The sequence below is a fragment of the Natator depressus genome, chromosome 7 (genome assembly GCF_965152275.1).
Source record: "Natator depressus isolate rNatDep1 chromosome 7, rNatDep2.hap1, whole genome shotgun sequence".
NCBI lineage: Eukaryota > Metazoa > Chordata > Testudines > Cheloniidae > Natator > Natator depressus.
In genome coordinates, this window is record NC_134240.1 from 54421970 (window position 1) to 54449055 (window position 27086).

General features: G+C 54.8%; 1 protein-coding gene across 2 annotated transcripts in view; it reads right to left on the minus strand.

The window, feature by feature from the left end:
* Window positions 1-27086, minus strand: part of SEC31B (SEC31 homolog B, COPII coat complex component) — a 40005-nt gene continuing 12919 nt past the window's right edge. Inside the window, exons 7-26 of one of the 2 annotated variants that reach the window (XM_074958508.1) lie at window positions 26142-26284; window positions 25770-25896; window positions 24698-24859; window positions 22658-22810; window positions 21216-21446; window positions 19355-19429; window positions 18015-18101; window positions 17368-17476; window positions 16832-17010; window positions 14676-14802; window positions 13678-13823; window positions 12397-12570; window positions 11604-11792; window positions 10402-10600; window positions 9689-9991; window positions 4743-4798; window positions 3225-3371; window positions 2730-2846; window positions 1920-1991; window positions 1-1348 (exon numbers count right to left, since the gene is read on the minus strand). In XM_074958508.1, coding sequence (XP_074814609.1) covers window positions 1169-1348; window positions 1920-1991; window positions 2730-2846; window positions 3225-3371; window positions 4743-4798; window positions 9689-9991; window positions 10402-10600; window positions 11604-11792; window positions 12397-12570; window positions 13678-13823; window positions 14676-14802; window positions 16832-17010; window positions 17368-17476; window positions 18015-18101; window positions 19355-19429; window positions 21216-21446; window positions 22658-22810; window positions 24698-24859; window positions 25770-25896; window positions 26142-26284 — 2976 coding nt within the window. In that variant the 3' untranslated portion in view covers window positions 1-1168. The remainder of the gene's footprint in view (window positions 1349-1919; window positions 1992-2729; window positions 2847-3224; window positions 3372-4742; window positions 4799-9688; window positions 9992-10401; window positions 10601-11603; window positions 11793-12396; window positions 12571-13677; window positions 13824-14675; window positions 14803-16831; window positions 17011-17367; window positions 17477-18014; window positions 18102-19354; window positions 19430-21215; window positions 21447-22657; window positions 22811-24697; window positions 24860-25769; window positions 25897-26141; window positions 26285-27086) is intronic. The other variant, XM_074958509.1, reaches the window with a different exon arrangement.

Here is a 27086-nt window from a genome sequence, read left to right on the forward strand (position 1 = left end):
TTATTGAGGCACTTTGTGCTGACACAGCGAGGGAGAGACACCCCCCCCCAGGGTCCCGGCAGAGCACCCCAATTCAGCAGGGGGTGCTCCCGATCCAACTGGTGGGAGGGAGAGGCTGCCCCTGCACTGGATAGCAGGGGTGTCAAACAGCATGGAACGTCACAGGGCAAGGCGAGGGCTTCACCAGCAGGGGGCTGGGCAGCACGAGAGCTACATGTCCCTGAAATACCCTGTGCCCCCAAGTGCCAACCCCATGGCCCCATCACCGCTCGGGTTCACTAGAGCCAATGCCAGCCGAATGCCAAGCCAGGGCTCAGCACGGCCTCCGGCTCAGACAGCACCATTCCCTGCAGCAAGGGCCCTCCCTTTGCTGTGCCCATGGGCCTTGCAGGATGAAGGGGATGTGTCCCAGACTTGGCTGGGAGGGACCCATTGTGCCCCCAGCTTTGGGGCCCCTCCCCATCTAGGGTGAAGTGTTCAGAGCTGGCTAGGGGATTAGCACATCTCCCACGTGTCAAAATCCCCTAGCCAGCTCTGAAATCCCAGCCTAGGGGCTTTCACAAAATACTGGCTGGCAGCAGGACAGGTGCTCACGTGAGGCTGGGGGCCAGTCAGTGCAGCTTTCCAAACAAACACTGCATGCTGCGAGGGAGCCCAGAGAGCCACCTGGCGCTCCCCACGAGGAGCAGGGGAGCCAGAGAGCACCGGGGCAGGACGCGGGGAGAGGCGCTCAAGGGGCACAGTGGGGGAGGGTAAGGAAAAGGCAGCCAGGTGCAGGGTGCTGAGGAGAAGGCAGTTGAAGAGCAGAGGCCAGCACGCGCCCCTGCTGAACCATCGGCCTAGAGGGCGAGGGGGCATGGAGAGGGCCAAGGGGGCCAGCCTCAGTTTGAAAACGGCCGAGTCTCCTCTCATCTGTGTATGGGGCCGGGGGTGGAGCAGACACACAGCTGCTCTGGGCAGATCTCAGTGCAACCTGGCCAGCCATACAAACACTGACAAGCCATGGGAAGGAAAGAGTCATTCCCCCATGGGGTCTCTCCAGGGGGACGGGGCTGGCCTGGCTCCCACACGCTGCTCGGGAGCTGGAGGGAGCCTGCAGCGCAGCGCTCGGATTCGCCATCCCGCTCGGTCTCCACGGCGACGGTGCCCCCCGCCTCCGCACCAGGCGCTAGACGTTCAGCTTGCTGGCGACGGTCATGAGGACTTTCAGGATGGGCATGAAGCCAGACACCTCACTGAAGCTGCTGCTGCCCACCACCTGGGTGTGGACCAGCAGGCCCTGCTGGTAGCTGCGGGCCTCCATGCAGCGAGCGATCTCGTGCAGCCCCATCAGGATGTGAGGGGAGAGCTGCGGGAAGGAGCACTGCCGCCTCAGCCTCACGCTTTACCCGTAAGCCCCCCATGCCAGCCACGCACCAGATGGGCACCTATAGCTGGGGTAGGCATTGCTCAGTGACGGGGCCTGAAGGGCCATCCCCACCCCTCAGCCTCACCACGGCTCTTGCTTCACCTCTCCCTGCTCCTCTCTGGTGGATCAAGCTACCCAGTCCCAGCCTTAAGCCAAGACTTTGCTGAGTCACCTGTCAGGGAGTTTGCTTCCTGCCCAAGGGGAGGAGAGAGGCCAGTGGCCTCTGACTGGTCAGTGGCTGTCTGACATACACACGAGGAGTCTCTCCTGATGTTGTAACAGCAGCACGTTGCACCGCGCCCCAGCCACACGGCTCCTGCACCCCACGCTGGCCAGAGTTGGCGCCGCTGTGGGGGCGTTGGGGAAGAAGGGGAGCTCAGCTGGTTTGAGGGATGGGGTGAAGAAGTTAAAGGTCACTGATCTCTAGAGGGCCACGCAGAGAGCACAGCTCTTTGCAAAGGGGGCCAAGGATGGGCACGCAGGAGGGCAGCGGAGGGGTTTGCACACTTACGGCCTGCTCCCGGAGCTTCTCGTACAAGCACTCCAGCCGCTGCCCCGCATCCTCCAGTTTCCTTTTGGTTTTCTGAAGTGAAGAGATATCCTCACCACGGGCTCTGCAAGGGGCGAACCTCCCATGCCACATCTGCTCCCACTTCCTCCCAGGCTGCTCTGCAAACAGCTGCACCCCTGGCTCAGCTTGAAACAGTCCTGGCATGGACCGTAACAAGCACCGCCACAGCACCCCCTGGCTGTGCCCCATGGGGAACATCCCCCCATTGCACCTGCCAACAATGCTGTGCCTGCGATGACCCTGGCCCATTCCACCCTCTCCAGAGATGCAGCCCAGACCGCCGCACTGCAAGCCCTGAGCAACCACCCTGTTCCACAGCACGCAGGCCACAGCAGCTGCTCGAGAAACAGTCCGGCGGGCCTGACGGCAAGGCTGGACAGAGGCAGCCTCTGCCCGGCTGCTCCCAGCAATATCCTGCCCTGGCCTCACTTCTCCCCCTGCCCATCCCCATCCCTTCTAGAGACCCGTGGGGAGACAAACAAGCCCCTGGGAAGGGGCTGTGTGGCAGAGGCTCAGTAGGGGCAGAAGTATCCGCTCTGCAGGAAAGGAGAAGGGCATAGAAAGACTGTAGAGCATGGGGGGGTGGGAGGGAGGGAAGAGGAAATCCCCTGGTAAGAGAAGCAGCACCAGTGGATGAGGTGAGGCAGGGAGAGAAGTCAGTGGCTGAGCTGGGACAAGACCCCAGTCCTGGCCCTGTGCTTTAGCTATGAGATCAACCTGGGAGGAAAAGCAGCTGCAAAGGCAACTCACGGGATCGGTGGCAACGGCACTGCAGCGCTGCACCAGCCCTTCAAAGGTGGTCTTCAGCCCCTGGTGCTCCGGGGGCAGCTCCTTCCTCTCGATTCTCTCTGTGGGCAGCTGGGGAAACTGACACCAAATGAAAAGCAGCCAATGGCAGCGTGCTGAGCCCAGGGCAGGTGAACTCCACGCCCCACAGCTCACTCCCCTGCCACTGTGGGGAACACGTGGCTGCACTTGCAGCTTGTTCCCTTACAGCCTGCAGCCCTCTGGGGTCCTCTTGACTTGCTTACGCAGCATGGCTCACTCCCTCCTCCCCTGCCCTGCCCTGCCCGAACGCGGTATTTCCTACAAGGCTCAGGGAGCGGTCCCTGGGGTCCTGGCCATGCTACGGTGGGGAAGAGACAGATCCAAGCCCCAGTGTCACCAAACGATAAAGCTCTTACAAGCCAGCTTGCTCCTCACACCTGCGAGGAGTCTGGGGTGTGAGTGATGCCCCTGGGTTACCTGCATGCTGCCTTCTTTGGGTGCTCCCGGGGGTGCCTGGCCAGGTTCCTGGGATCTGGGAATCTGAGGCAGCAGGGCCCGTGGCTCTGTAGGGAGGCTCATTACTGGAGCTGTGATTGGAGCTGGAGGGGTGAACTTCTCTGACAACTACCAGGGAACAGAAAACAGCAAAAGAGGACTCAGTGCTGCCACTGAACGACTTAAGAGAACCGGGGGGTTGCCTGCACTTTCCCAGGCCAAATTCATCATCTTTGCTAGCTCAAGAGCCTGGGAATCTGCAGAGCAATCCCAGACGAGGACACAATGTGCACCTCTCTCTCTAAACCCCGAGGGCCCTCAGAACGAGAGCAGGAGGCCCCCAAAGCCCAGCCGGTGACCAGGGCTGCACGGAGAAACCCCTTGGGCTCTCTGAAATCGTTCAAACGGATGTGCCGCAGCAGGCACCGCCGCTCCCCAGAAAGCCGACTCGGCTCTGCCGCGGCACGAGTCATGAATGCTGAGATTAGCCACCCAGAGTGCCAAGCGTCAGGGAAAGTCCCAGGATCTGGGGGGTGGGGGAGCGTCTCCTGCAAACACTTCACCCCACCCCCGGAAAGCCAGGGAGTCAGGACAGATTCGCTCCAACCAGGCTAGATCAAAAGGAGATGGCTTTAACGAGAGGCTAATCCTGTTGTAGTGAGCACAGCCTGAAGCAGGTTCCCAGCCAAGCTGCCAGAAAGCCCCCAGCATCTGCTCAGCACAAAAGGGGCAGGGGGGGTGTGTGTGCCAGAGGGCTGCTTATTGCACCAGCCAGCAGGAGGCAGCGATGGAAATGGTGTAGGAGCATTTGCTGTGGGGGATCTCAGCTCACAGATCCCGCTGAAGGAGTCACTGCAAGGGCCACTTGGCTGTGGGAGAGCTCACAGCAACTCCAGCCAAAGGTCTCCCGCAGAAGGCAGTAAACCGCACTGGTGACTGGGAGCTCAAGGTTACTCCAACAGGAGGTGCTGTAGGGGTGGTGTCGGGGCACAGCCAAGCACCATGTTTAAATCTGGTGGTGCTAGCAGGTTTCTAGCCTGGTTTCTCTCACGGCCGCAGAGGGAGGGGCTTTGGTCTGAAAGCTGTGTTTTAGCGACAGCGCCATTCTCAGAAGATGATCCCGGCTCCCATCGAGGCGGGAGACCGCGCTAGCAGCCTCCACCTTTCAACCCAGGTGCTGTAGCAGAGCGGCACGCACAGCAGGGAGAGGGCCAGCAGAGAGAATGGTGTTCGAGGCGCCATTGTAGGGAAATGCACACTGCAAAACACTTGTCCTGGGAAGCCAAGCGAAGACGGCTGGCACCCTGGCAGAGGAACAATGCGGGCAGCTGGGAGACCTGGGTCATTCACTGCATGACCTCAAGCAAGTCAACTCTGTCTCTGCTCCCCTATTTGCCAAGTGGGGACAGTGATAGTGACACAGGGACGTGGGGAGGGGCCATTCGTTCACTCTGCGCTCCCTGGAGGTACAGTGAGGCAGATGCTTTGGCCAAGGCTTACCTTTTTTTTCTGAAGGCCTCCCCTGAGAGCAGAGGGATCGTTCCAAGATTCCTGACCTGTGGGGACAAAGAGCAAGACACAGGCATGAGACTAGATGAGAACTCCAAGGTGGTGGGGCTCAATCTCTTACTGCTCTGTAAGTGGAAGGGCCTGGGCCTAGACCCACCTCCCCTTTCAACCCCCATTGTTTGGGTTGCAGAACATTTCGTGGAAAGGCTTTGTGGTCAACTTTGGGTCCACAGTCTGAGATCCCCTGCTCCCCCCGGAGGAGTCCCTTAATTCTGGCTTCAGGAACTGGAGCGCATGCGTGGGCTGTGGACTGTTTCCGTGCCATGTCTCATGCCTCTGGCACAAGAAAAGCACTTCACAGAATCATAGAATCTCAGGGCTGGAAGGGACCTCAGGAGGTCATCTAGTCCAACCCCCTGCTCAAAGCAGGACCAGTCCCCAGTGTTTGCCCCAGATCCCTAAATGGCCCCCTCAAGGATTGAACTCACAACCCTGGGTTTAGCAGGCCAATGCTCAAACCACTGAGCTATCCCTCCCCACCACTTCAACTGTCCGCAGCTTCCAAATCTCTGCCCTGGCTGCAAACTTCTACCGCCAAGACCGAACCAACACGTGTGCAGTGTTCAAGCGCTCCAAGGTCCAGAGCCAAGTTCCAGGCTTCCCACAAAACCAGACCATGGCCTGTGCAGTACCGGGGACACAGCTCCATGCTGTGGGTGACAGCGACAGCGAAACGAACACCACACAGAGGCAGTCCAGAGCACTGGCAGAAATGTGGGCAGGTGGGGGAAGAGAGATTTTCCTTTTCCGATAGCAGGCTCAGGACCAGCCCTTGGGAAAGATTACCCATTCCCACCCGCAATGTAGATTTCACCTCAGTAGCACATTCCTGGGGCAGTCTCTCTTGATTAGTGATTGTACAGTAGCTATCCGGAGGGGGGCCAGAGCCTTGACTGGAGCCCTTCAGCATTACAAGCCAAATAGCCCTCCTACTAAGAGAAGAGCTGGTGTGGGTACAGCCTCGTTTTAAGGCACAATATCGAAGGAGTCAGTGGAGTTAGAAATAAACGACAGCTTAGTAAATCACCCCAATCCCTATCTGCTCACAGGAGGTGGCTTGTTAATCACTTGGGAAAGATGCAAAGGTACTTAGTGCATTGAATGATTATTAGAATACTTCTGCAGCCATTCCTCCCGGCGGGTTTCAGGGATCACTCTCAGAGGAGTTCGGCTCAGTAGCTTAATTAAGTCTGCAATTATTTCTAGCTCTGGTGATTCCTAAGAGACCGTGTCTTAAAATGCTGCCATGCCCACAAGGACACTTGAGGCTAGCACATTCTGGCACTGCTCCAGGGCTTCAGACCAACCCGATTCTCAGCCCTTGCATGAACTCTGCTTTACCCAGAAGCCTTTTACTTCACTCTGGGCAACTTACAGTCAGCATCAGGCTCTTCTGGGTGCACCCTGACCACCTTGTCTCCTGCGGTCTTGGGAAGACTAACCCTGCCCAGGATGGGGTCCAGGGATTCTCCTTTGCCATGAGCAGGCCCCCGCCAACAGGCTTGCAGCCCTCCCCCTGTTGCTGAGGCGCTCTGAGAGCAATGGAGATTTCTCCAAACGACAGCCTGGCGCTCTCTACATCTAGTTCGGCCACCCGTCACTAGCCTAGCCAGCAGGAATCGCTGGGTGAAACACTACCACCAGTGTAACACAGTAGCTCAGGCAGGATGATCCGACTGGGGTCTTCGGGCCCTAAAACGGGAGGGGGAAGCCATGGGGCACCGACCCCAGAAATCAGGAACACGCTCTCCGGAAAGCGTATTTGTACGCGATCTGTGTATACCCCAGCCCCATTAGCACTAACAATCTGTGCCCTGAGATACGAGACCTCGCACACTTCATCCTCAGCCCAAATCCTGGGGCTTTCAGCCTGCGGATCTCAAACGGCCCGACGCCAAGCTCGGTGTTCCTATTTGTGCGGAGCCCCAGGGATGTTTGTGCCTCTGTCGCAGGGACAGTAGTGGGGACCCTTTGTTCCTGCAGTTCTGCCCTACATACTGTACTGGCCATTGCACAATAGCCCAATGCCCAGGCAGGCAAAGCCTCCCACTGCTAAGCTCCAGAGACTGGCCCAAGGGATTCTGGGTCCGCAGCCCCCTCTGTGCAGATGGCTCCTGCGGTCACCTAGCATTACCCTCACTAGGGATGACTGGACAAGACCCCCTCCCCACAGCAAGAGCTGCAAAACAACGCCCAGGAATGCAGCAGGGGCTGACGGCTCCACAGCAGATTGTACCCAGGAAGAGCGACAGGCACGGGACTGGAACTTAGACCTGCCATCGCCCCCCGGCCATAGGCACCGACTCCGGGGTGCTCCAGAGCTGGAGCAGCCACGGGGAAAGATTAGTGGGTGCTCTGCACTCACCGGCAGGTAAGCTCCCCGCCCTGCCTCACCTTCTCCCCTGAGCGCGCCGTGTCCCAGCTCCTCAGCCTACCTCCCAGCACTTGCCGCCGCCAAACAGCTGTAGCAAGCTCCAGGAGGGATGGGGGAGGAGGGGAACATGGCGCATCCAGGGGAAGAGGCGGGGCTGGGGGGGGGGCAGGGGATTTGGGAAAGGAGTCAGAATAGGGGCAGGGAGGGGGTGGAGTCAGGGCAGGGTTGGAGTCAGGGCGGGGCCAGGGGCAAAGGGAGGTCGAGCACCCAGCAGTGCCAGTAGAAGTTGGCGCCTATGCCCCCAGCCCAGTCCTCACTCCTGTCTGCTGCTGGAGGGTGGGGAGCTGGCAAGCAGCTTTAAACTGGCTTTCAAATTCCCCTGGGAAACCAGCCCATCCATGCCTCCCTGACAGCCCTACCCACGGCAGAGACCTGCCTCCCCAGCACACCTGGGAAGAGCCTCGGGGAGCCTGAGATGCATAGTGCTGGACTGGAAGGAAGATGAGGGGTGGTATCTGCTGCTAGCTGTGCAGGAGGACGAGGAGCTGCTCCCCAGCCCAGCTGACACCAGGGTGGGGAGATGAGAGAGACACAGGGGTCATGCTCCAATCCCTCCAGGGCTGGGTGGGAAGCCATAGAGGGGCTGGAGGCCAAGAGCCTCTCTTTACATTCCTGGGCTCCAATTGCATTAGGTCTGCAGCATTTTAATTACATCTGCACCTCCCACAAACGCACGCCGGGCACTCCCAGCTGGCCCCTCGGTGCGGCTTTCCAGTGCCAAGCCGCAATGCTGACACCTAGGTTCCTGCACAGCCACTGGTACAACTGCCCAGGAGTGTGAGGCAGACGCCGCACTGCGAGGGAGCACGCGCGCGTGCAATCTCATCATCTCACTGGAAGCAGCGGGACCACCTCCCCCCACTCAGAGGTAGGGGGCTGCTCTTCGTACTGCCTGCAGGATCGGAGTGGGGATCTAGCCAGGGGAAGACATCTGAAAATCAAGGCAGGTTTTGGAGTCAGAGTCACCATCAAGCTTCTAGTTCATCAGTAACATCCCAACACCACCCAGTGACCATTTCAGAAGGTTCGGTCCATCCTGAGCTAAGGGGGCAAGAATCTAGCCGCATACCCTAGAACTTTTCCCTTTCAGCTGAGGCTGGATGCCAGGTTAGGGGATCCAAGGAACCCCTCCTTCGGCAGCAGGGTGAATTTGGTTCCGAGGAGCAGTGCTGGATTGACAGCTCTTGGAGGCCACGCTCCTGGTTCTAGCTCAACACAAGATACAGCCCAGGCACAAACACTGCAGCCTTCCCCTGGGCTCCAACAACGTGTTGCAGTCATGTCCCACAGGGACTACCCCTAAGATGGTCTCCATGACCTTCATTCATCAGCCTCTCCTCTGAGGCTGCAATCCAGTGTGATGGTGTCACAGGCAATGCAAACATCTGTCCACCAGGGACCAGTCAAAGACCACCAGCTCGTTTCTCCGGGGCCAGCAGGTGGCAATGACTTCACATCACTCCCCAGCTGGGCTGGATTCAAACCAGCAACCTGGTGGGAAACAGCTCCATCCATAGGTGCCAACTCTGTGGGTGCTCCGGGGCTGGAGCACTCACGGGGAAAAACTGGTGAGTGCTCTGCACCCACCGGCAGCTCCCCGCCCCGCCCTGCCCCAGCTTACCTCCGCCTCCGCCCCTGAGCGCGCCGCTGGGTCCTGCTTCTCCCCCCTCCCTCCCAGCGCTTGCGCCGCAAAACACCTGTTATGCACGGCAAGCCTGGGAGGGAGGGGGGAGGAGGGGGAATGCGGCACACTTGGGGGAGGAGGCAGAGCCGGGGTGGGGATTTGGAGAGGGATCCAATAGGGGCAGGGAGGGGCGGAGTTGGGGCGAGAGCAGCCACCAGCGCCGACAAAAGTCGGTGCCTGTGGTTCTATCACTAGAACCCACGAACAACCCTCAAGGCCCAGGAGACTCTGAAACAAGTGGAGAGCCCCTTGGAAATGGGGAGCGAGGGGAAGCTGGAGTGCCACAGAAGGAAGCATTTTATCCCACAGCCAGGTGAGCGAGGATCTCTTCCTTGGAGAGAGAACCCACCACTCCCAGCACTTCTAAGGCACCCATCATCCTGATTAGCTAAGCAGGGATGCCAGTGGAGAGATGACCCCTCACCAGGGTCGGAGCACGAGTGCGGAGTGTCCCCATGGAAATGCAGCTGCCACTGAAGCAGTGGTTTCCCCAGCGCACACTGGGACCGTGCCGGGTCAGCTCCTCCCAAGGTTGTGGGGAGCAGGATGGAAACGCGGAGGAGCCTGAGTGAGTCAGTCTTCTTAACAGTGTTTCACCAGAACTGGGGGTCTCAGCACTTCAGCGACCCCAGCCCTATCGCCACGAGTTCTCTTAGCCCAGTCAGGGAGCTCCAGCTGCCAGCTTCCTGGTACAACAGACCCTCGTTACCGGATCCCATGTGGGATGGGCATGGACGAAGACACCCAAACTATACTCACCGGTGGGAGGGGGAGGGATGCTAGGAGCTCCAGGGCCCCCCTGAGGGTAGCCCACACCCGGGGGGCAGCTGAAAGGAGCTGAAGAGAAAAGCATAGGGGACTGCCCCGTCATGGGGAGAGGACAGGCTGCAGCAGGACGCTGTGCAGGGACCGAGGCTGGAGGGAAGAAGGTTGATCCCGGTGGTGGAATGCCAGGGCGTGCAACAGGCCCAGGCTGTCCTGAAATAGGAGGCTGATTGGGAAAGGCAGCTGGTCCAGTGAATCTGGCTCCTGGCAGGCTGAATGGTGGAGGCTGGGACAATGCTGAAACCAAGGAGAACAGCGTCAGCTGGCGGCCCCCCTCCTACCAGGAGGAGGGTGTTTCCCATGCCCTCCCTCCCGCTTTGGCAAGCACCCTCCTCTCCTAAGCTATGCCCTCAGAAACATGCCCGGCCTTCTCCCACATGCCCATCCTCAAGCCTCATCCCACCCCGCAGCTTACCGGAGGCCTCTCCCTGGGCTCCTGACCGAGCCAGGAGCACATGGCCAAGCTGCAGCGAGGTCCGTGGGATTGGCAGTGCACGGGAACTCGGAGCAGCCTGCTCCCCAGCCAAGCTGCAAGCACTATGGCATGTACAGAACAGAGTCTGACATGGGCTCAAAGTGCACACCTGGCGCTCCCTGCCCTGATGGACACAATGGCTTTATAGGCTGTGCCTCTGGCGCATTCTCACCTGGCCCTGGAACCGTAGCTGGTGCTAAGCCAGAGGTGTACTGGCTGTAAGGGGGCCGGCCTCCTGCTCTGGAGTACATACTGGTAGGGGGGGCAGTGCTGGCCTGAGGAGGAGCCATGGGCACTGGCTGAGGCGTGAAGAGTGAAGGCACTGAAGACTGAACTGACACTGGAGGGGTGAAGGATGGCTGGTACATGGGCTGTAATGGAAACACAGACACTGCGGTGAGCCCCACCTGGCAGTCCCGCTTGAACAAGAGCTGTGGCCACTGCGGGCGCTGCCGCAGCTCTCTTGTGACTAGTGGCCAGTCACTAGCCTCCCCTGCCCAAAAAGGGCACACTGGAGACTCCAACAACGGCTGCCCTGCTCAGCCTGGTCGGGCACCAGGCACTTGGCTTGGCTCCACTTTGCCAGCGCCGTGGCTGCTGGCCGTACCAGGGCAGGGCTTGGCTGCTTTCTTTCCCCATCAGAAGGGCCAGCTCTGCAATGGCACCACGCACTCATCCTTTGCTCTCTGTTAGATCCCCTTCCTTCAGGCTACGCTCCCCTGGGAGAGGGACCAGAGTAACCCCCTTAGCTACGGGCGGGGCCCTACGATCCCCAGGGAAAGGGACCAGAGTAACCCCCTTAGCCAGGGACGGGGACGCTGATTCCCTTCCGGCTGGGCTCCTGCTTTACCTGGCTCTGGAGGACCTGGCTGCTGTGGAAGGCAGTATTTTCAGCCCGTGACAGGTGCACCCATCCTACTGAAAGCACAAAGGAGCCAGCTGCAGCCCCCCACATCTTCAACACAGAGGTGCAGCCTGCAGGACCCCAGGGCACTGCAGAAAACGTGCCGTCTCAGTCAGGAGGTCTGGACTAATGGGATCCAGATGACCATTGCATGCTGGGTATGTCCTCTGTGCAGGCCCCACTCCACGAGGAAGAGGACGCTGGGTGCATGGGAGAGACCAGTGCCTTGTTCTTTGGTTGCCCGTGTGCCCCAGAACTGCCGAGTCTTTCCCCAAACTCTCTTCAGCCCATCAGCACTAGGAAGAGCCCTCAGCTAATGTGGTTCGTACCATGGAGCTGGGGGTGCCCTATAGTCAGCTGCGCCAAGCTGCCTGAGGGCAGATGCCATCCCATCAGCCTCCTTTAGCCGTCTTCTTCCCTCTCCCCAGTGCTTCTCTGCCCTGGGCATGGCACTAGGCTTTGAGACTTACCTTCTCTGGATGCCTGGGACTTGGTCTGTGGGCCAACGCTTCCGGAGCTGAGCTGCTCTTGGCTGCCGGCAATGGGTGGCTAACTGGTCCGACGTGCACAGGAGCATAGGGGAAAGGAGGGGGCTGCTGATCGCCCATGCTCTCCCCTTGAGCATGGAAGAGACGGTCTCGGAGCTGCTGGATCAGGAACTGAAAAAATGAGACTTAATGAAGCGCCTCGGGAGCCACAGGTGGAAGGCTCCCTAGGGTTATGAATAACTCCTTAGGCCGCTAGGTGCAATACACTGGCGGCGGCATGAAGCCTTCATCACTACACAGCACCTGATAACCAACCCTGGGGGCCTAAAGAGAAGCTGCAAGCTTCAGGATCCAAGACACCACCCCGATCTCCGGTCGGAGAGCTATCTGAAGCCGTGCCAAGGCCCCCCAACCTCCAGGGCTTTCTCCCACTTGGGGGCCGGCCAATTTTTTCCCTTCCTCCAAAGTGGATCACCAAACCCTGTGAAGCACCCTTCCACCCATGCCTGCCCCACCAGAGTGACAGCCTTTTGGTTATTAGCTGCCAAGAACTGCAAAGAGCAGCACGGAGATCCCCGCACCTGCCCTGGCCTCTACGGCGTCAGAGGAAACTCTTTGAGGCAGATGATGCTCCCAAGGAAAACGGAGAGCACCACCCCCAAGGGAAAGATTCCACCTTACTCAGAATCTACAGCTTCCTGTTGGAAGTTGCGGTGTAGAGAGCCAGCGTGCAACACTCTCCAGCACCTTCTCCGCTTATCCATTTTTCACTTACCTCATCAGAGCTGCGGGGTAGATAGCTCATTGCTGCCGCCAAACACCCCTGCGATGCCAAGAGGCTGGCATATTGGGTGACCCGCTCTGCCAAGACAGGGCCCAGGGTTGGCCCCGCGGAGCCTCGGAGCATCTCAATGGACCTGCTCAGCACCATCACTTTCTCCACCAGGTCCTGACAGGGCGGGATGAAGACACAACATATGCTATAAGTACTCCATTGAGCGTGAGCCTTGCTTTACTATCCATCTCATTCGGACACACACCCCGAGGTGGCATAGGGCCAGAAGTCAGCCCAAGGGAGAGAAGGAAGGTCTCCTTGAACACACTCGGAACAGGAATGAATTTCATTCAGCACCACCTATTTCAGAGCCAGGAACACAAGAGCAGCAGCACTGCTCGGGTGTGAGATCTGGGATGGGAAACTGACTGGGCTAGTTTCCTGGTAAGGAACCAAACCACACCTGCCAGCATCTCTTTAATGGGCTTTCCTCAGGGCATCTCCATGAGACAGAAAATCTCACCTTGGGCGTGAAAGGGTTAAACATTGTCCTGAGAAGGGCTCTCCAGGGCTACAGGACACAGCAGCAGAGCTAGCTGCGGTGATCATCAGCTGGCCCTTCCTGGGACGTGAAGGGGTGTCCTGACTCCCAGTTTAGGAGGGGAAAGGCCAGCTCTGAACAGAACCAGATGAGGCACTGAAGACACACACACCACTATTCTATTTCTCAGGCACAGGGCAACAGGGCTGAGGGCCATTTTGGCAGAGGGGTGTCCGTGGGTAACTCACTGGATGACACCAAAGACACCGAGGGTTGCCCAGGTAGGAACGATGGTCTAGTGGACAGGGGTGCTGGCCTGGGACTTGGGAGACTGGGTTCCATTTCCAGCTCAGTCACAGACTTCTAGTGCCTCAGTTCCCCCCACACCCGGGAAAGCACGGCCCTGCCTCTCAGGGGGGAGAGGATGATGTGCAGAGGTGCTCAGAAACCATGCTGGTAAGTGACATCTAAGTTCCTCGACAGACAGATCACCACCATGCCCTGTCCATCGCACAGCAGCCCATCCTGCCGCTGAGCACATGCTGATCCAGGCCCTCTCGTGCCAACAGACAACTCCTTGCAACTTAATACAAAGCTCCTTTAGCCAGAACCTAGGCTAGGAGGAGACAGCTGGAAGTTGCAGGACTGGAGAAGCTGGAGCTCAGGCTCCAATCTGTTTGGGAGCCTGCAGACAGATCCTAGCCTATGGAGGTTTCATGCCCACATCAAAACATCTGTACCTGCAGAGCTAGGGGTGATGTGGTCTCGTGGTTTTTTACCCAGCATTTTGCCAACCTCTCCACATTGCCAGATGAGATGTAACATAGGCAGGCTTCGCTGGACAGCAGCCCCTCGCCTTCTGACTCCAGACGGGCCCCCAGCATATCTAAAGGGAGGAGGAAAAGGGGCAGTTTCCACTTATTTGCTCCCATCAGCTCCTTCTCCCCCTGCCCAGCTCTTAGAAATCATGCAATAGCTTTGCACACTGGCAACTTAGGAGCCACATGCAGAGAGCTAATGTGCCATGGTGCAGAGGCTGGTGTCACCAATGAATCCATAGCCAAGAGCCTGACTAAAGCTAAATAGGGAAGGAAACAATATAGCAAACCCCTGTCATTCAGCTACCGTTCACCGGCTGGTTCCCAGGTAATGGCCTCCAGAGCTTTTATACCCCGATCGCTAGCTCATTCCTGGCCGGCCACATTTCCCACAGGCCAATCCTAGCCCTAAACAGGCTCTAAGAGGAAAACTACTGAGCCCTCATCAAGTGACTCTCAGCCTGTTCCCAGGCTTGCAAGTGTGTGAGGACTGCAAGCAGTAGGAAGAACCACTTGCAGGTGGGGTGCATCCCTCCTACCTTCCCTCTTCCCAGGAGCTCCGTCCCCTTCCCAGATGAGCCCTGTACATATACACACCTTTCTCAGGACCTAGGTCTGGGCAGCAGTAGAAGTCACTGCCCTCTCTGCCCATAGCTCTTCCCAAGCCATGGATGCAGGCTGAAGGAGATATTGACACATCCTTGTCCCATATCATGAGACTCTGCCCTGCCTTACCATTCATATAGCCCACTTCCACTGATTCTGTCCCTCCTGCATTAGCCCACAGATGGGTCACGCTCTCATTTGTCTTGTCTGGAAAGCTCTTAGCCCATTTTCGAAGTATTTCCTCCCAAGCTCCAACCATCTCTCTCTGTAGACAGTCTGGAGGCACTCTGCACCAAATGAAGCGTCCCACCTACCACAGAGCAGGGCATATTCCTCCTGTTTGGAGTACGTTAACAAGATGGCCAGTGCCTCCTTCCAGCTCTGCAGGTCACATGTGCAGATTACTTCTTGCCAGTTCTGCTGCACGATGGAGGAAAGAAGCTGCAGGAGAAGCAAACAGCCTGTCAGCCCACAGGTTCAAACCTCAGATGCAGCTATAAAGGTTCATATGTGCTCACAAAGAGATCTATCTTGCACTTGGGTTAACAGTGTGACTGTGGGAGAACCCTTAGTGCCAGCTGGCAGAGGGCCCCCCATACCGTAACTCACATCAGGCCTGACATACTCATTCCCTCAACACACTGCTGTCAGAATACGCACCTCAAAGGTGTTCTATAAGGTATCGTATGTAAACTGGTGACAAGCTGGTCCTGAAAAATCATTGTGATGTATGTATGGGGTGTGTACAAAGAGTTCTGTATGTGTGCTTAAGACGTGTTCAGCCAGCCCTAGACAGAGGAATGTGCCTTTACCAGTCTGACCAGCTTGGCTACAGGCAGAGTACAATGAAAGTACATTTACATAGAAGGTAAACAAAGCCATCAGGCTAAACAAGCTGGGGAGAAGACTGCTTAACAATCATAGCGGGGACGGAGTCTGCACACCAGCAAGCCTTCCTGGCTCTTGAGGCAGAGACAATGGACTTTGAGTAATACAAGAGGAGCGAAAAGACCTTTTAGTTACCCGTCACCTAGGGAACAGCACTGTTTGATTCAGTGAATGTTGGGTCCAGTGGGCTAGAGATGCTGGTAACTTGAGGTGAGCGAGGACTTGTCTACACTTAAAATGCTGCAGCAGTGCAGTTGCGCCACTGCAGTGAGTCAATGAAGACACTACATATGCCGATAGGACGGGGTCTTCTGTCAACTTGGGTACTCCACCAGCCTGAGAGGCGGTAGCCAGGGTGATGGGAGAATTCTCTCATTGACCTAGCGCTCTCTACACTGGTGGTTAGGTCGGCTTAACTACGCCATCCAGGGGTGTGGATTTTTCACACCCTGAGCAATGTAGTTATACCAACCTAACTTCTCAGTGTAGACCAGGCTAAGAAAACTGCTTAGGCAGAGATTGTAACTTGCTAAGATTAAATGTTAGTCATAAAACTAGAATAACTTTCTTAAAGTACAAGGATTTAAGTGATACTAAGCCAGAGAACGAGACAGGCCTGGGTACAAACAAAACACAGCACGCTTTCTAAGCTAACAGGCTGGCATGTGCTCTGTCTCTTTGGAGGCAGCAAACGTAATGCCAGCTGTGAGTGCCCAAAGAGAGGGACTGGATGCGGCAGAGACACGTCTCTGGGGAACTCGGGCACTGGATTCACTGACTGTTCCCTGCAAGGCAAGGTTTAGACGGGCAGAGTCTTGACGAGCGTGCTGGCCAGGCAGCCAGGGAAGCGATGCACAGCTTCGCAGCAGCAGAGCGCTCACTCTTGCTATGGCAGAGTGGTAACACAGTGGCTCTCAGCTCTAGGTGGTCTGAGCAAGACATCACACAGAGCCACACTCGCATGCAGTGTCCACATCACGGCTGCTCACATGAACTTGCCCCCCTGGTCCACCACTGTGCCTCCAGCAGTAACTGGCTCTTAGTGCTTCCAAAGGCGAAAACCCACCCATGCCCCATCTAGTAATGCAATGCTGTAGAAAGGAGGAGGAAAATTCAATCCTGGTCCTTACAATGATCAGTTTATGCCGTGCAGCATGGGATTCAAACAGCTCTGTGGTAACATAAGAAAAGGGTCATTAAGGCTCAGGGAACATTGATGGGTTTCTAAAAGGGTTGGATAATTTAAACGGCAACCTCCTGAGGCAGAAGATACCAGAAGCTGGACGCAAGCTGAAGAGAAGGGCGGAAATCCTGGCTCTGCAGACAGAGATCATTTGTTGGATGAGAGCAAGTTTTATAAAGGTATCATGAGCACAGTGCAAATACCTAGACAGAGCTGGAAATTAGATGGACAGAGCCCTCGGTTCAGCATTTCACCCCTGCCAATGCACTCACAGGGGCATTCACAGCCACCCGCGTATACGCGGGCAAGCACACCCGCCTGGGCTCCATCCACCTCAGTCTGCTCTCTCCTGCCCTGCCCCGCCCATCTCTGCCTGGATATACACCGCTGGGCACTCACCTGAGAAATCTTTGTTTTCCGTTTGGCAAAGTACTGCATCTGGGTCTCCCGCAGTAGCGTCTCCCCCCCGGCGATAGCCAGAATGATGGCATCAGCAAAACGGTCAGCCCTCACGCACAGCTTCACAGCACCGGCAAAGTTCCCCACCAGGAGCGCCTGGCTGATCAGCCCATCCGTGTCTGGAGAGGGGGAAAGAAATGCACAGCACTATGGTGAGCAACTGAACAGTTCATCCAGGGGCCCCACCACCACCCTGGCTGCAATGAACCGTGGACACTAATGGAATGGCAGCTCTGCAACAACTGCGATCCATCTCCAGGCCTTTCACTCCAGAAACCACGTGTGCTGAAAGTGGATCCTCATCCAGTATTAGGGTTTCTGTCCTCTGTGGGCCTCCCATTGCAAGTGCACTGGTCAATGCCAAGGGCACGGAGAGAGGAGGTGGGTTGAGGTACACTGCACAGCGTGTCAATGGGCCAGGCTGTGTCACCTTATAGGGCAGAGGCTCCCTTCCCATAATGTGGGCCATGCAATACCTGTTGTGACCGGGATCTCCAACGTGCTCATGTCCTGAGGGACAAGACTGTCAAAGAACCCTGAAGAGGAGGAAGCAGTACCCACTTCGGTCACGGAGCATCTTGAGCCCTGTGCAAAGAGAGCAGGGAGAGTGTACGTTGACGTGAGCCACACCCAGAAGAACGAGCCTGACTAAGACAGTTTCAATGGATTACAGAGCTGGGTGAGGGTGGTTTGCCGCTGTTCTACCTGGCTGGGAGTTTCTCTCTATAGCTGATTTCAGCATGGAAGCTCACAGGCCACCTCCTTCATATCTCCTGCCACTGCACTATCACTAGTGCAGCTCCACTGGTGTAGCAATGACAGGAGTGCCAGCCTGCCCCAGAAGGTCCCAAGAGGACATCCAGAAGCTGTGCCATGGAGCTAAGTTAGGGTTAAGGTTAACCCTCGCATTGAGTGCTGGGTTAACTGAGAACTGAGTGCTGCTCGAACAAGGCTTGCTGTAGTGTCATCAACAGCCTGCATGTCACCCTCCCTTGCTCTGACTGCCTAGTCCAGCCCAGGGAGTCCTGCACTGAGCCCCAGAACTTGTTGGAATTTGTCCTCCTCGTTCATTCTGCTCCCTGACGCCCACTTCTCAGTGACCCGTGAGGAGACCAGGGCCTACCTGAGCCGGCTGTGCAGCCTGAGCCAAGCCATCTGCCTCAGGAAAGTTCTGTTTCTCTGGGATACCGTTCCCCAAACAGGACGTGATCTGCGAAGAAACAGAGTTGCGGAGTCAAGCCTCTGTCACAAAGCTGAACGTGTGGGCAGCAGAAAGGCCAAGTCGCCTGAAGCCACAAACAACTCCATTGGCTTCCCCAAGCACGTCAAAAGCCGGTTCAAAAATCACACTCTGTATTAACGTCCCCATCCTGCATCACAGGCACTACCTCTCCCGGCTCCCCTTGCTACTCAGCTAGTACAGGCCTCTCTGCCCCTTGCCATAACACTGCCCTCACTGGTGCAAGATCCGTCTCCTTTGCAGCTCTGTCGGTGCCACCTGGAGCAGTATTCCAGTAACGTACCACCTCATCCACTTTCCACCTATTTCCATACCTCACCCGGATCTCTCTCTTCTCGCCGAGTATTCGGAGGGGAGTTAATAACACGTGGCGCTTGCAGAGACAGTTTGGACAAAGCTGCATTGCCGTGATGCATCAGTTAAAGCTGCAGGAGAATTTTCCTTTTAATGGGACCTCTGTTTGTGCTGAACTCCTGAAATTTCCAGAGGCTGCTGGTACACTCCCTCAGAGTCACCTGCTTTGGGACTTGTTCATGAAATGAGTGAAGGTTTGAGTTAGGGGCTGGCATCTTGTAAAGCTACCCTGGGTAGGGCAGGAGCCTAGTGATCAGGAGAGATTAGAAGAGAGAGGAGGAAAACTCCCTAACTCCACCCTCCCCATTGCTCCCACCTAGCAGCTCAGTGGGTTAAGTATATTAACCTTTCACCTCTGGAGACCAGGATTCAAGTCTCAGCTTAGATCACAAGTGGTGGTCTCATGATAGCTCCCATGTGCGCATCACGGACCCCCCCACACAATTAGCCAGCATCCGACCAAGGCAGAGCCTGCCAGAGCGTCCTGCAGGCCACATCCAGACGTGCTGGAGGAGCTGCCCAGGTGAGATGGAAGTCAGGATCAAGGTGCACTGGGAGAACTGGAGGGAGGGATTGAAACCTGAACTATGCCCCGCCCTAGCCAGCACATTGTAGCACTAGTCACATGGTCACAAATGAAACAAATCAAGCATGCACTTCTAAGTCCACAGGACCAGTCCTAGTTCAGGTGCAAAGATGTTCAAGCGACACCCCCCAGTGAAACCTTTCAGGAGGAATTGCTTATAAAATACATAGTGCAGCAGATACCTCTTTCCTGCACCCCCTGAATCTGTTCTTCACCAGTCCCCTAATTCACCAGCCACTGCCTCTGTTAAATAAAGACATTGCTTAGCAAGAAGGCCACTCACCTTCTTCTGCAGCTCCTCTTTACTATAACCCAGCAGCTTCAGGAGTTTAGTCCTGGATTCTGGCTCCATGTTCACCTGGGCCCCAAAGGAGATCGGAGACAAAGAGGTGCGTAAAACCAGGCATCTGCACAGAGACAACATCCAGCTGCCGATGGCAGTGCAAAATGTAGTGCTCAGTTTACAGATTAGCACCAGGGGACCCTGGGTGTTCCCTGGGAGCTGGAATAAGCTGCCCTTTGGAAGATGAAGGCTGAGACTTTGTTAACCTCATCTACCAGCAATGCAATAAAACCTGGTCATCGCATTCTGGCACAGACACTGATTAACTAACACAGGTACTGCTTCCTTTAACACACATCGTTTAGCCAGTTACACTATGGTAATGATCCCCACACTGCAGAATCACTCCTGCAAGCTGCCGTGATTTGGAACAGTACTTGAAAGTACAGCTGTTCTGTGATAAGAGATGCCTATAGCACTCATCAGGAAGCACAGTCCAGTGGACAGAGGACTGGGCTGGGAGTCAGGAGATCTGTGTCACTAAGTGACCTTGGGCAAGTCACGTCTCTGTATGCCTCAGTTTCTCCAAGTGTAAAACGGGACTTCTGTAAAGCTCTCTGAGATCTAGGCATGGAGAATTCTGTATAAGAACTAAGTACTATCACTGCTCACGGATGTGTGTTACTGATTTCCTCTCTCACAACACGGCCTGCTTGAGATCCACAGGCCATAGTCGGAGAAGGCAGTGCTGTCTACTAGAGAGAAAACTGGACTGGACCAGTGAATGGAGCAGGCTGCTATCTCCAATTGTAGTCTGTGGCTGACAGTGATACATGGAACACAGAGTTGTTACTGTCCCAAAGGCTGAGAAGTTGGGTGGGATTCGAAGGTGATCACCCAATATAAGAAGGGACTAATAAAGAAGTTTACTCAGGGCCAGATTCTCACATGCTTACTTGTGTTGAGTAGGACCTAACTCCTCCAGCCAGCCTCATTTAAGTCAATGGGACTACTTGTGGAGTAAGGTACTGTTCCATTTGGGGAAGGGGATCAGATTTCAGCCCTCAGCCCATCTGAAGTCAAAGCTCCCAGTGATGTTGTCGGGAGTTCTGACCAAGTGTGGACAGAGGATTTAGCCCAACTATGTCCAAGCTAGACAGAAGCTGATCTAGTTCTTGCAGGCCCTTGCTAGAAAGTGAAGCACTCTCGGCTAGAGCACCTCTCTTTGGCTGTACTTGGAGGGAGCAGCAAGGCTGGCTGGGCCTCAGTTAAACACTAGGCAGGACCTCAAACTGATGGGCCTTAAGGACCTTAAACTGATGGGCCTTAAGGACCTTGGAGTCTGGCACGGAAGATAGAGGCAAAGCGCTCAATCACCTTCTGGATGGTCTACATGGCAACAGGGTTGAGGGAGGGAGCAAACAATCCTGCTGACATCACAGGTGCCTCAACCCTTCCAGGCTGATCTCAGCCCATTAGGGCTTTTGCCTGGGGAACGAGGGAGTCCACTCCACTGAGATCACTACAGGCCTAGAGGAGGCTGAGTGTCTGCCTGGCACTGCTGTGTACAGTATCCTGACTGAGCCCCCGACACAGTCTGATGCCAGCACTGTACCTATGAAAAGGAGAGGAGGCCTCCAGCCCTATGCGTTTAGCTTTTAACCAAGGCTTTCCCCAAGCGGGTGGTTATGGGGTGTGTTTATGGCGAAACTCCCAGTCAGTCTGTTCTGTTTATTGCTGTCCCTTGAAGAGCTGGGAATACATGAGGCCAGGGACAAGTGTGATGGGCACATGGAGAACCCATGCCAGGAATGCAGAGGCATTGGAATGAGGTCTCTGGCCTTCATCAGGGCTGTCCTACCTTCAGGAAGTTCCAGAGATTCTCTTCAAACTGCAACTGGGCTGCCTGGATCTTGCTCTGGCAATAGTCCAGGAGGTTTCCCGACTGCAGGGCCATCTGCAGTTCTCTGGATCGGGCCAGGAACGCCGTCTCAGTAACGACCTGGCTGATGAACACCTGGCGTGGGGGACTCTGCTGCATTTGCAGTGCTGGGGCCTTAGAGAGGCCAAACGTGATTAATTTCCCCCCAAACTGAGAAGGAGAGAGGGAAAAAGTAAGTGTCCATACACGTGAGGGTAAAAACCAGCACACTCTAATCTTGGGAGCTGGAGAGACCTCATCAGACATCAATGGCCCTGAACAGGGCAATCACGAGGAACCCAGGCACACCACAGCTGCGCACACACAGATGCTGCTGTCTTCTGCAGGGATCAAACCCAGGACCTGCAGCATCAGAACCACAATCCTCAGTGACACCCACTGTGTGTATGCAGTCATATGTAGCTCACTGCAAACGTCAACAGCACAGAGGACCAGATGCTGTTTGGAATGACTCTTCTCTGCAACAGAGGGGCCAACTGCAACAGACATCATCAAACTAATGGAGTACACTGGAGCCTTTACTTATTTAATTTAGTAACTTTGTATTATGCTACTGTGGGTTCACCTCCTGTTGCTACAGTTTCAAGCTTAACAGAGTGAAAATCACCACTGGTGCTTTTCTCAAATGTGGAGACTCTAGGAGCACACGAAGTCCAAGGATAGTGACCACAGACACAATGACCTTACTGGCATAGGGTTATTCCTAGGTCACCCACTCATGTCAAGCGTTCTTAAGCCTACGGCCTAGTAACGTACATCTATTTAGCATACATTGATTATAGATGAAATAGCATATGAACTGATCATAACAGCACATAATACAATGCTAAATGGATGACAGAAGGAACAAACTGGCTACAACACTACTCTGAAATGGCACGAGCCAGGGCAGTGGATAAGAAAGCAGGGCAACAGCACAACCTGGGAGAAAAGCGGGGTGGCAGAAGAGGAGAGGGAGACAATAAGGATATGGGGGAGAAGAGGGAATAGGGAAAGGGGAAAAGATGGACAATGGACTGGGAGGAAAGGCAGGAGAGAACAGACCTTGCCTACAAGGAAAGCACTTCTGAGACTGGGCTAGTTTCATTAACTATCCAATGGGAAGGACATGGGAGTCAAACAGCAGCTCCCTCCCTTCAGAGCAAGCCCCCATCACTGCTATAGGGACAGATGTTGTTGGCAAGGCCTCTGAACACCGCAGCAAAGGATTCCCTGCCAACGGAGCCACACAGCCCTCCATCAAAACTGCCAGCACCATAAAAATCACAATGGTTCCTAACATGGGAACCAGATCCCCTCTGAGCCCCCCTTGGGGGCCATAACCACTCTCCTTTCCAGGCAAGAATGCGCCGCACACTTACTGCAAACGAGACCCCCACCGGCCTGCGAATCCACTTGGGGGGCTTTTTCAGTGGAGGGATCAAGGTGGTCTGAGCCACCTGCTCCGGCACCTGAAGAGGAGGAAGGGTCTGTCCCGTGCCGAAGGGGTCCAGGTTGTTAAAGGAGGAGGAGATCTGAGATCAGAGGAGGGAAATAAAAAAAGTTACATCTCACTCTCCAGGCAATAAGATCATTCAGCCCGGCCCAGTTGTTAGTTACCCTCCTCTGGTTATTCTCAGTGGTGAAGAAATAGGATATTAGCATGTTCCCAGGGGCAGTGCCAGCACATCCTTATGAGCGACACAGCATACCTGGGATACAGACCTTATACAAACCTCAATGAGTTTTAGTTCTTAAATGGTTTCAGCTTGAGAAGTTACTTCTCTCTATTAACATGAAAACTTCCAAAGGGAAGCTGTTTGTCCTACCACCTCACTCCTAAATAAAAAGATTACTAAATTTCATTGTCTCCCACAAAAAAGGCGAACAACTGGTCACAACTTGTCTGACTTGTTTTTAATTTTTGCTGATGGGGGACTGTTGAGTGGCTGTTTGTTGCGAGGGTCTTTTAAACCAGTTATTTTTATAGGGTTGTGTGTTGAATGTTCTGTCAACTGGCGCTATGACAACATCTCACGACATTTTCACCCAGAGGACACTGTGGCAGCTTCCTCAAAAGTGTCCTGAGCTGTATTTTTTAAATATTTCTGGGAGATCACGGACATGCAGCCCCTGTGACATGCAAACATTAACCATTTTTTTAAATTGCTGGCTTAAGCAGGTCCTTCCCCAGAACTGAAGTTCGCTATGCATGACCCAACTTGAACCTAACAGGACCAAATTGCATGGCTCCAAGATAGGCCTCGCACCAGATTTATCCAAAGATCCTGGAGGGAGGCAGGGAAGTCAGAGTGAGCGAAGATGACAAATAATAAGAACCCAGGGTAAGGCTGAGAAGCGTCACCTTTTAGGTCAACAAGGCCGTTGAGGGAAGACTGACCTTCCAGAACCCCAAAACTGACCACCTCAGGGGAAGGCAGTCAGCACACCACCACACCGGCTATGCCAACCCTCGACCAGCCTGCCTACGCCCGTAAAAGCCTGCTGACGTGCAGCACTGGGCCAGCCACAGGACCTGCTAACTCCTTGACGGCAGCTCTAGCTCCTATCTCCGAACAGTCCAGAACCCCACAAGAGCGGAGGAGTCTGTGACCTGCCTGTCGCTTTATTTTCCTTTTTTCGCCCTTGTTTGTATGAAGTGGAAGACATCCCAGATTAATATTAGAGAATAAAACAGTGTGGTTGGTTGCACATTTATGTGTATATGCACCAGTGACGTCTACACAGGGAAAGTGCCAGAAAGTTCACCAGGTTTACCATCTCTAAACAGCATCATAAAGATGCGCATTAAAGCATGTCCTGTCTTTTGAGAGTCCTAAGAAACTCCAAGCTGTCTGCCAAATAAGAGTTGACAAACTTTGGCTTATCAGAACATTCTGCTAAGGCCTGTATTGTAATATTTCTGTTGGGGGAAGGGAGAATTGAAATTTAAGAAGGAAACTTTGTAATTGGCTCAGAGGCTGTGTTCCTGACATTAGATGACAATTTGGTTTTAATATCAAAAACTTGCTCCAAGCTATAGATTAGGATGGCTTGGGTAAAATTCTTTAGTCAGGATGATACGTTTACTTCATTTTATTTTTGTTTAATAGCTTTAATAAAATTGATAAAAGGATACTGAGTCAGATTTCTGTCAATCAGCAACGTTGGTCCAGAATCCTTGAGGCTCTGGCTGGACTTTAGCCGGCCAGCCTAAAGCCAGACCACCTCCCCACAATTAATCTTTGGTTTTCACAAACACCAGGTGGACCAGAGACCCCCACACAGGTGGGCTCACTACAGCACCTGTGGCCACAGTGAAACAACACTCTACCTTCCAGTGCCCCCTCAACCCAAGCACCAACTGCCACACCATCACTGGCCCAGCCAGCACGCCCGTTCTCTGTTCCATGGGACTCTACCTTGTCAGCCTGAGTCTTCTGCTGAGCTGCTAGACTCCCACCCATAACAGAATAAACGTTGATCCACCCATCGAAAGAGGCAGCGGAGAAGACTGATGGATTCCGAGGGCACCACTGGACATCAAAGCACCACTGACTCTGAGTGGGCAGCTCATAAATCACCTAACATAGATGGGGAGGAGGCAGAATGTTATCAGGAACAGTCACTTGTTTTCCCCCAAGCCACTTACGCATGGCAGGTCTGTCACACGTTCCTGACATCTCACCATGCAAAATGCACCCTGACCACGATCAACTTCCTTGTAGTCCACCAGTTAGGACACACTGCAGGTGCAATATTTCAGAGTAACTAGCACCAACACCAGGAGGCCCCAGAGAGCTGCAGTGTGTAAGAGCAGAAGGGTTTGGGCTGCAGAGTGAAATTGATTTGGAATGTGGAACCCTAGTCAGCTTCACTCTGTTTTCAAAGGCTATGACTAGCCTTGGGGTGGCATGTATCCTGCAGGCACCACACCTGCAGCTACACACCACAACGGAAGCCTCCAGCAGCAGGGGGAGAGTCCGGAAGCAGAGAGACAGAGGTACACTATGCTGCAAAATCAGTGTAGATGTGGGGGTCATGGCTTGGGTACACAGAGAGCCCACATAGGGCATATACCTAGGGGTTCAGGTATAGGGCATTCTACTCTACTAGCCTAAGCTGCACCTCTCCAGCCACACTGCTATTTTTACCCATGCTAGCTGGGTGTGCAAGCGTCTATATGCGACGTGACACGCCACCACAAGTGTAGATAGACATACTTAAAGTGCTTCTGCTCCCAGCACTGTAATATGGTAGCACCTGCTGTCAAGGGAAGGAGATACCCCAGAAGAAAAATAGCAATAAAAAATGGGAGAAATAAACCAACAAAAGAAAAGTCCTGGGGTAGATGGACAGACAGTGCGTGTTCTCGCTCTCTCCAGAATAGGCATCGGAATGGTTTGGAGAATGCACCAAAGTGGGACAACATGTTAAATGACACACCCTTGGCACAGCATGCAAATACATACCAGGCAGAAAGTGTGTACTTACTGCCATGGAATCAAACCTGCAACGCACCTCACCAACGCAGGGGTTCCAGCACAAGATCCGGTTGTCTTTGGCACTACTGAGAAGGAGCTCAGGGTCAGCCTGGCACCAAGAGATAGACAGGACTCCCCTGAAACAGACCAGACGTAACACAGTCACTCCATGAAAGCAAGAAGGTCCCACTCCCTATTCCAGTCAGACTGTAGCAGCTTATGTGGACACTTTAGCACAGCAGCAGCATTGCTACATCACTTCTCTGCCTCAGTCAGACTAGAATGAAACTCAGACATCTCTGCTCCTCAATTCAAAAGCCAGACAGCCGGACCCTGAAAGATGGGAATCCTCTGAGAGGCAGAGCAACAGCTAGGCTCCTACCTTGTGTGCCCCTCCAGCTGGCTCAAAGGAGAGGTGGCAAAGCGTAGGTCCCATATCTGGATCACCGGCATGCGGTCGTCCTCAGAGGAAAGGACCAGCTGGGTAGCAACTTCTGGGTGCCAGGCCATTCCCGAGCAGTGCATCTGAGGACACAACAGCATAGGCTGACAACACCGTAGAGCTGACTGACAACAAATGAAGGCTGGGTTTACACTAATCAGTTAGGTCAAGGTAAGGCAGCTCACCTCAACCTAATGATGTCAGTGTCCACACTACAGCCTTGTTCTGCCCATATAAGTGCCCTACTACAATGACATAATAAATGCATCTCCACAAGAGGCGTAGCGCTTATGTTGATGTAGTTAAGGCGATGCAGTGTCTGTGTAGACTGTTAGCTGTCTTGTCAATTTCAGGGCTGGAGCTGTGAAATTGACAAGAAAGCCGAGCACCTGGGTCCCCAACCAGACTGCTGCCAGGTCTCCGCTCCAAGCTGGGCTGCCACCCAGGCTCCCAGCTTGGGCAGCTGCCTGGGCTCCCTGCTGGGAGCCCTGCTGTCCCCTGGCGTCCTGACTCCATGCTTCTGGTGGGGAGCCCAGCTGACCCCCCAGCTCCCTTCTGGCTGGGAGCCTGGCTGCCTCCTCCCTGGATCCCCCTCTGAGAGCATGACAACCAACCGGACTCCGGGCATGAATCTCCCCGCTGGAGGCGAGAAGCCCGGAGAACAGCTGGCCCCCAACACTGCCCCCTCTTCAGTTGGTGGGAGCGCTCCTGGTGAGGATACACATCACCGACAGAAGGAGGGTAGTGTGGACATCAGCCACCACAATAATTACTGCAATGGCTGTAAATTGACTTAACATAGGTCGATTTAAGATTGTAGTGTAGACACGCCCTCGATGGCCCAGAGACATAACACTTAGTACTTAACTCTCCAGAGCACTAGAG